At 42.7% G+C, this 9112-nt stretch overlaps 1 protein-coding gene across 1 annotated transcript; it reads right to left on the bottom strand.

Annotated features, from left to right (window-relative positions):
* Nucleotides 1-3565: 3565 nt before the first annotated feature.
* On the bottom strand, nt 3566-8872 carry CRIPT (CXXC repeat containing interactor of PDZ3 domain). The gene is made up of 5 exons (XM_063152055.1): nt 8818-8872; nt 7343-7408; nt 6877-6931; nt 6128-6231; nt 3566-4034 (listed from the first exon to the last, which is right to left on the bottom strand). The coding sequence occupies exons 1-5, from the start codon at nt 8831-8833 to the stop codon at nt 3970-3972; spliced, it is 306 nt and encodes a 101-aa protein (XP_063008125.1). The 5' UTR covers nt 8834-8872; the 3' UTR covers nt 3566-3969.
* Between the last annotated feature and the right edge of the window lie 240 nt (nt 8873-9112).

The raw sequence follows: 9112 nt of genomic DNA on the forward strand, positions 1-9112 counted from the left end.
ATCTTCTTTCAATGAATAATCAATCTCTCATGCTGGGGAACCTTGTGTGTCTAGGAAACTTACAGCTTTGTATTAGGAAAATAAAGCAAAATGGTTCACTGCACGACTTTGAACAGCTGTGTTTCAACTTTTGCATGTAGCTTTAATGACCACTGATAATACAAAGGCAACAGCCATTCTTGCCCAGGACTGTGGGGAGAATGGCAGAGAGTCACAGCCAGAGCATCTCTGAGTGGAGCAGAGCTGGAAGATTTGTCCAATCTGAGGCACTGCAGAGAGATGGGCTGATGATAGGAGTGATGCCAGAACAAGCAGGTGCAACAGACATACAGACATAATATTTGAAACCTGCACACCTCTTACTTTGCCAAAAAAAAAAAAAAAACCCAAAAAAAAGGAGGAAGATTTTGGTGCAAGTCTGGGCCATTTTCAAGAAAAACTGAATGCAAAGTGGACAGTGATGTCCTTGTACAAGACAAAGTCTTTCCGGTTATTATTCTGCTGATGAAGGAACAGAATGAACCAAAGTGGGAAAAAACCACGACCACATTTCTACATGAAAACAATTAAAACAGACTTAATGCTTTGGAACAGTATTGCCAAATGATAATTTTTGGATGGTCCTTTCTCCAGCTTCTGCAGCAGGAAGAGGAGGGTTAAAAAAATAAAACAACATGGGAATGAATGGGAGAATACCCTGACACAACAAGGACCCTTCAACATCTCCTGTTTAATTTTCAGCTGATTGGCTTCTCCAGTCACAGTGACATTATGCAGCTAATCTGTTCTCACTGTGCACCAAAAGGCAGAGTACTTGCATTGCTTACACTCAGCTCAGTAACAGTTCTGGCCAATGAGCACACAAAGGAACAGCAAGGACAGTATATACTAAGAATTCAGCAGTACCAAGGAAAATTCTAATCCTACTAAATTTGGCAGCACAAATCTCTTAAGTAACCTGTGATTTAGAGGGCAGGCTGATCATCTGGGAATATTACTGTGTTCTTCTCAGTACATTAAACAAAATTGGCAATTTTTCATTACAAATTTTGTTTTTCACTGCATACTGTCTCAAGAAAAACATCCCATGCTTACAAAACATTTTAGCATCAACAATACGCTTTTATATATGACAATTCAATTATACAGAGGGTGTATATAAGTTTAGTAGCTACCCTTAAGTGCTCCTCTGCCAAGGCTGCCTTGAACTGTGGTACATCTCTGAGGCTCAGGAGGTGGATGGCTTGAGATCTACATTTAAAGCAGTGAGACTTCAAAATACTGCTTGGAAAATGAGCTTTCATGAAAGTTGAGTGTTATATCAGCAAAATTTACACATCTCTGGAAGTGATACTCTCATGAAGCTGAGGAGCTTTGAGAGCTACAGATGAAAGATCCTGAGTGTGTAAAAAACCACCAAAAAACAGAAGAGTTTGTATGCACGATTAAAAAAACCCCATCAAATCAAAACCTGTCCTTTTTCAACAAAAACAGATTCTAACATGCAAAAGCAGCTGTCCAGTAATAAAACAAATGTAAAAAAGCTCAATTCACAAAAAAATATGAACCAAGCATCACATTATTTAAATTCCTGTTGTTCTTCAATCTTCAATACTTCCTTCAAAAGGAGGAATTCATTCAATGCCAATATTTATGGAGTGCAATAAACATTCAATTCATTCAAGAATTATGATGCCATGCTTTTGAAATAGAGATACTGGCCAGTTTTAGGAAGAGAAGTTTTATTCACAGAATAGCAAAAATCAATCCAATAGCACATATCTATTAAGGGTGAAGAGTTCAGGGATTATTGGAGAACCTGCCACCTGAAATTGTCACACACACTGCTGACAAGTTTGCTGTGAAACTTGAAGCCAATGACAGACATTTTCTTCTCACCCATATAAAGGATGTGTCATATACACTAATGTGGGAATTCCTTGATGTGTTTGGAAACAAGTGGCCAACACCAAGCTATCACCAGCTAATCCATGTATCTCCATGCAGTTGTTACAGTAGGAGAAGCTTTTGCAATAAAAAGCAGCAGCATTCCTCTCTTTGGGGAGGCCCAGCTCATTCCACTATCCTGACAAAGCTTCTCAGCAAACATAAAATGCCAAAAAATAACTACCTCTTCAGCAACTGCAAGGCAGGAAGGCAATAACAAAGAGGATAACTGTAACCCAGTGTTCTTCATTTTGCCCTACAGTAGGAACAGCAACTTTTTCAGTTTCCATTAGTCATGTAGTTTCCTCTGTAATCATATGAGAACAAAAAGGAACCCAAAACAGAATCTGTTGATAGGGAAATTCTCATTGGTAGTTTTTCTGTTACAGTTGAAAGACAGTTGCAGAAGCATGAAATTGCCAAGAGGAGGATGCAGGGGAGTAAACACTTTAATAGGTCTAGTAAAAACTTCACCATGCATTAAGAATTAATAATTCTTCGCCCTAAATTAAGAATGAATTAAAAATTAACCATGAATTAAGAATGAATAATTTTCTTAAAATACATGCAGAGGAATAATTATGCTCCATAACAGGAATTGCTTTAATATGTAGAAACTAAGCAAAAGACAAAAGGATTGCAGAGCCACAGCCAGCCTCTCATGTTCAGAGACTGACTCCTTGTATCAAACCACAGCTGGAAAGCAGGCAGCCTGCTTTGATCTTTTAAATTTGACATGTATATAGGCAATTACATCACAGAACTCAAACCCAGTATTTAAAAGACAGACTACCTTAGAATATTATGAGACTGAGATATTTAGAAATTGATGCTCATTATTTTATTGCCTTGGGCCACCTGATACCATATGTAAAGTCTCCTTGGGGGCTAACAAGGGAAGAGCTGATCAGTCCTGAAGCCTGTGCTGGTGTTGGAGGGGGGGCAGTTCGTTTTCCTCAGTGTTAGTGGGGTACTGGGGCTGTGTTCTGCACTTGTGCTGAACACAGGGTTGATAATACAAAGATGTTTTTGTTATTGCTGAGCAGGCTTACACAGAGCCAAGGCCTTTTCTGCCTTCTGCACTGCCACAATGGGAATGAAGCTGGGGCTGCCCGGGAGGCTGGGAGGAGACACAGCCAGGACAGGTGACCCCAACTGACCAAAGGGACATTCCAGACCATATGACACCATGCTCAGTGGATAAAGTGGGAGGAAGAGGGGCAAGGGGGTCACTCTGAGTGATCAGTTTGTCTTCCCAAGAAACCATAATGGGTGATGGGGCCCTGCTCTCCTGAAGATGGCTGAACACCTGACTGCCCATGGGAAGTAGTGAATTAATTCTCTCTTTTGTTTTCCCTATTAAAATGTCTTTATCCCACATTTTCAGGCTTTTACCCTTCCAATTCTCTCCTCAATCCTGATGGTGGGAGAGTGAGGGAGCAGCAGTGGGGCTTGGTTGCTGGCAGGGCAACACACCAGATTTCACTAGCTTAACAATTTGTGATTTAACCAACCATATTGTAGGCAGAAACAAAATACAACAGGACAATTGCATTAAAATCTGAAGAGCAAAGTCACAATACTTTGGGATTAGAATAATTATAAATACTTACAGACATACAACTAAATGAAAATACTTTAATGAGTTGATGCAAGTTCGTATTTTATACATCTACAAAACATTACCATGAGACAAGCAGAAGACTTGTGATTGGGAAAAAAAAAGTCTTCATCTCAAAGATCTCTGTTCTGATGGCAATCTAGTTTCAACCCATCCACTTGCTTCTTCTCCTTCCCTCTGAGCTCTAACAGTTGCTGAAAGCCATTACCTTTAAATACCAGTCAATATTAGTGCTAAAACAACAATAATCAAATACTATGTACATTTTAGGCAAGCAGGCTGTCTTTACCTCTCATTCCAAGTACTCTCATCCAGAAAGTAATATTCACAAATCATTTTAGAGAAAAGTTACTGTACAAAGACACAGAAGGTAAAGTTCATAAAAAGACTAGTCAGTACATTTAGACAGATGTTTGCTTGTAGTTCTTCGTATCCAAGACCTTCTTGCCACACATTGAGCAGATGCCTATAAGCACACAAAAAGTGTGTCAATGATTTTAAAATTATTAAAATCTTTACTCAAAAACACAGTTACTATGTTTTTGTAAGCATTTTTCTCAAGAAATTGTTCAAATGAGCTCTTAGTAACAATCTATCTGTTCTCAGACACGTTCTCAATAGATACTACAAACTTAGAAGTAATATTGTAACTTCTAATACAAATTAGTATGTGCAGCCTGTGTGTAATCCTTCCTCTGAAGAAAACAAGCTCTATTTTGAGAGCATTATCATTCACAATACTGCTGGAAGCCTCTATAATTTGCTGGAATGCCTGAAGAGAGCCAGGAAAGGCTCACTTCTGACCAAAAGGTAGAAATGGTGTACTGTTAATCATTTTAAGTCCTGTACACAAACGAGGCCTGAGATGGGCAGACAGCAGCACGACTAAGAAAACACAGTCACCCACAAACTGACTGCTAAATGGGACATTCACAGGTGGGGTGCTTTGGAGAACTGTGGAAGTTCAGAACATGTTTTCATAGAATTAAGGTATTTATAGAGCAGAAGTGAAAAACAATGAACACCAAGAATACTTGAGAGTTGAAGTGCTGAACACTGATGTCCCAAAGTACTTGTCCTAAACTCTAAGAGTGTCAAGTCAAAAGACCAGAGTACCAAAATGTACACAAGTTGGGCAGCAAGGTGGGTTGTCTCAATCTTTCCCTCTCCTTTCAAAGCAGAAAGGTGCTAAATCTTTTATCTGGTAGGACCACACCTCAATTTACACAAACATTCACCTACAGACAAAAAATGGATCTACTGCTGCTTTCTCCAAATTGTGTCATATACTGACATCATGACTGGACACGTTTCTAGCAGTCCATTAGGAAGAGAACAGCAGACAACATGGCACATGATTTACTCTGAAGACCAAAATTCAGCCCACTAAATACTGACTTCAGGTTTAAACTGAGATTAATTAACTTGAGATTGCCTCCCAATTTCGGAGATATGCAAAAGCTGAAGCACTGAGCTGTATGACTGCATTTGCTTCAAGAAGTATGCCCTAATGACATCTTTGATGGTCAGAGCTAGAACCTCAATTTAAAAAGTTCTTAATTTTATGAAGATAACAGGTTCAGCCTGGAAAGATACACAAAGAAAGATCAAATCCCGAAGCCCACCCAAACCAGACATAAATTTTAGAATGAGTACAAGGTTCTACAGTATGGGATTCAGGCAGCTGTCTGGGGAGGATTCAGCAGGCAACATTCCTACAGCAGGCTGCTAAACCACTGACACAGTCACACAGCATATATTTATTGTACAATTAATTTCATAAAGCTGGTGAGCTGTAGCTCTACACCTAAAAATCAGTTCACCTCATGCGATAAGAACTCTTTAGCATTAAATCACATAACTGACTTCATGATGCTTTTTTCCATCCAGAATTTTAGATTTAGTTATTATAAAAATGGGAGAGGAGAGAAGGGACGAGAAAAGAGACTGCAACAAGCAACTGAGTTTTAGAAGACCAGGGGTTTTTTTGGGATTTTGAGGAAAATCAAACTTGTTAGATGACAGTTCTCTAAGCAATTGCCAAGATTAAATTTCCAAATGTACTGCTTCAGACACCAGAAACATTCTAAAAGGAGCAGAATTACAGAATGACAACGGTTTAAAAGAATCTCCTTCAGTCTCTTGTCATGCCCCACTCAAAACAGCCAACTTGGATAAGAAAGAACAGTCCTGGCTCAGGACTGTTCAAGCCATTCTCTGAATACCTGCAGTAAAGATTCCACAATCTCTGATGGCTCCTGCTACCAGAGTATTTGATCACTCCCAGACTCAAAAATTGCTTTCCTTGTATATAATTAGAACTTTCCACATTCTAACCTGTGTACTTTATTTCTTATTCTATTACTGTGTACCTAAGAGTCCGACTCCATGTTCCCTGTGCCTGCCTATCAGTAGCTGAAGATAGCAATTAAATCTCATCTCAATAAATAAATACATATTTAAGTGTTGTACTTCTCCTCATAAATACAAATTTAAGTGTTGTACCTCCTCTCTTGTCCCAAGCCAAGCTGTGGTATTTTGGCACTCAGTGAAACTCACCTTTTTTATAGGCACATCCTTGACAATAGTGGGACCCTGGCTGGTGGACAGAACTCTTACAAATCCGACATATTGCAAATTTGTTCTTTCCATAAGGATCAAACCTGGGAAAAAGGAAAAATATTTTATTTATGCATCCTGAAAGGAAGTCTTTTTTCTGCCTCATCCTAAAAAGTCTAAGCTAGAGAGTGCAGTCAGAAACTCCAGCAAAAACTGTAATTTAGAAAAGGGACATACAATAATTATTTCTAACAGGCTACACAAAGTATGCAGAAAAGCTCCCACTTTCCCTATTAAGAGACATTTCTTCCATCACAGACAACAACTTCATGAAAGCAGAACTAAAAAATGTTTATTTTTATTAAGATACTACATGACTTTGAACTTAAACACCTTCCTTGGCCCCTTGCAAACAGAAAGTCCTGCAGACATGAAGGAAATGCTCAAGAGATAATCCCGGCAATCTTAGCACAGAAAATAAGTATTCTCATCTTCTCTCATACAACAGCACCAAATCCTAGCAATTCCAGTGAGAACTGCAATAAAATACTCTATGACTGAGCAGAAATCACCCATGAAATATGTATGGATGTATTTTTATCAACAAATCAAATACCATAATCCCTGCAATTTTAATTCATGAAGTGTACTTTGGACAAGTTTGGAGTGGTTGCCCAGCTATGCAAGAAACAGACCTCAGTTAGTTTGCTAACTGATGTTTTTAGCCAAAATCAGTGTTAAGTACTAACCTTGCCTTCTTTGAGGTCAATGCCTTGTTTTCATTTAATTTACGACCACCGCTTTCTACAAAAAAAAAAAAACAAAACCAAAATCAATTATCCCCTTCCAAGAATACTTTAAAAATCTTCATTTACAACTTTTACACATATGCAAATAAAGTCACAAAGAGAGATAAAATACTCAGCACAGCATTAGGGGACAGGGTAACAGAACATTTTATGCCCCATTTAAATACTCTATGTATTGCCCTCCCATGCAAGAAGGAAAAAAACAGAGAACAAAACCAGACAAATTCAATATGAAAGAGTTCTGGGCAAATAAATTCCCAGTGCATTAAATCAGCATGGGAGGGAAAGTACATGACTTAATACTTAACTTGATTAGTAATATTAAGTTTTGGTCTTAAGATGGTAACATAGCTCAGGTGGCTTTCTAATACCTCAAAAGCAAGCTGCTAAACCTTGCTGAGGTTACCTGTAGTGTTTCTTGCACCATCTTTCCATGTATCAGGAGTGATCACCGTTCCAAGCTTCTTCTCACCTACATAAGGAAACATTACAAAGGAAAAAAACTCAGAAGCACAAGAGTCAATTAGGTGGGAAAAGCCCTCTGAATCCATCGAGTCCAACCTGTGACCTATCACCACCATGTAATTGGACCTTGGCACCGAGTGCCATGTCCAGACTTTCCTGAAGCACCTTCAGGGACGGTGACTCCAGCACCTTCCTGGGCAGCCCATTCCCATGTCTCATCTCCATGACTTGGAAGAAATTCTTCTCAATGTCCAATCTAAACGTCCCCTGGCCCAGTTCAACACAATGTCACCTTGTCCTGTGGCTTGCTGCCGGGCAGAAGAGGCCGATCCCCATCCGGCTACAATCTCCTTTCAGGGAGTTGAAGAGGGTCATAACGCCATCCCTGAGCCTCCAACACTCCAAACTGAACAACACCAACAGCCTCGGCCGCTCCTCATCAAACCTTGTTCTCCCAACCCTTCACCAGCACTGCTGCCCTTCTATGGGCCCGCTCCATAGAAGTGTCCTTTTTGTAGTGAGGGGCCCAGAACTGAACACAGCACTGGAGATGCAGCCCCACCAGTGCCGAGTACAGCGGGACAATCCCTTCCCCGGTCCTGCTGCTCACGCTATTGCTGATACAGGACAGAACCATTTAACCTGTGCACATTAATACGCTCCACAGGCGGAGAACGACAGCTCACACAGGGCCCTGCCGGGAGCCGCCACCCGCGGCCCGCCCGGAGCAGCCCGGGACCTTCCTGGGCAGCCCATCCCCATGTCTCATCTCCATGACTTGGAAGAAATTCTTCTCAATGTCCAATCTAAACGTCCCCTGGCCCAGTTTAAGACAATGTCCTCTTGTCCTGTGGCTCGCTGCCCGGCAGAAGAGGCCGATCCCCACCTGGTTACAATCTCCTTTCAGGGAGTTTAAGACGGTCATAAGGCCATCCCTGAGCCTCCATCTCTCCAGACTAAACAACCCCAACACCCCCGGCCGCTCCTCATCAAACCTTGCTCTCCAGACCCTTCACCAGCACTGCTGCCCTTCTATGGGCCCGCTCCATAGAAGTGTCCTTTTTGTAGTGAGGAGCCCAGAACTGAACACAGCACTGGAGATGCGGCCTCACCGCTGCCGAGTACAGCGGGACAATCCCTTCCCCGGTCCTGCCGCTCACGCTATTGCTGATACAGGACAAAACCATTTAAACTATGCACATTAATACACTCCACAGATGGAGAACAACAGCTCACATAGGGAAGAACGACAGCTCACACAGGGCCCTGCCGGCAACTGCCACCCGCGGCCTGCCCTGAGCAGCTGGGGACCCGCGACGGCTGCTCCGCTCAGGGCAGCCCTGGATCCCCGCGGGCAGGGCAGGGCCCGCCGGGTCGGGCAGAGCCGCCCGTAGCCCCCCGTGCCCCCGTACTCACACTTGTCGCACACCATGGCGGCCCCTCCACAGCCGCCGCCGCTTCCGGCACCGCCCCGGAAGCGCCTCCGGCCGGGCCCCGCCGCCTTCCGCAGCCGGGCGGCGCCGCGCGCTCCGCGGTAAGAGGCGGGAGCGGCGCCCGCGGCCGCGCGGGGTTTGGTTTTATTTTGAACAAACGCTGTTTCCTGCCCCAAAATCCCCCCCTTGGCCCCCAGCCCGGCCCGGAGCCCTGCCCTGCGCGCCGCGGCCGGGGAGGATGCGGTCCCGGCGCGGCGGTGACGGGGCGGGGCTCGGTG

This window comes from Melospiza melodia, chromosome 3, assembly GCF_035770615.1.
Source record: "Melospiza melodia melodia isolate bMelMel2 chromosome 3, bMelMel2.pri, whole genome shotgun sequence".
In the NCBI taxonomy this organism is placed as follows: Eukaryota; Metazoa; Chordata; class Aves; order Passeriformes; family Passerellidae; genus Melospiza; species Melospiza melodia.

What these genes read in the sequence shown, in the direction of transcription:
- CRIPT (XM_063152055.1), bottom strand. An exon ending in TGGTGCAAGAAACACTACAG is followed by an intron (nt 6,932 to 7,342) that starts GTAACCTCAGCA and finishes TTTTTTTTGTAG; the next exon opens with AAAGCGGTGGTCGTAAATTA. An exon ending in TTGACCTCAAAGAAGGCAAG is followed by an intron (nt 6,232 to 6,876) that starts GTTAGTACTTAA and finishes CCTTTTTCCCAG; the next exon opens with GTTTGATCCTTATGGAAAGA.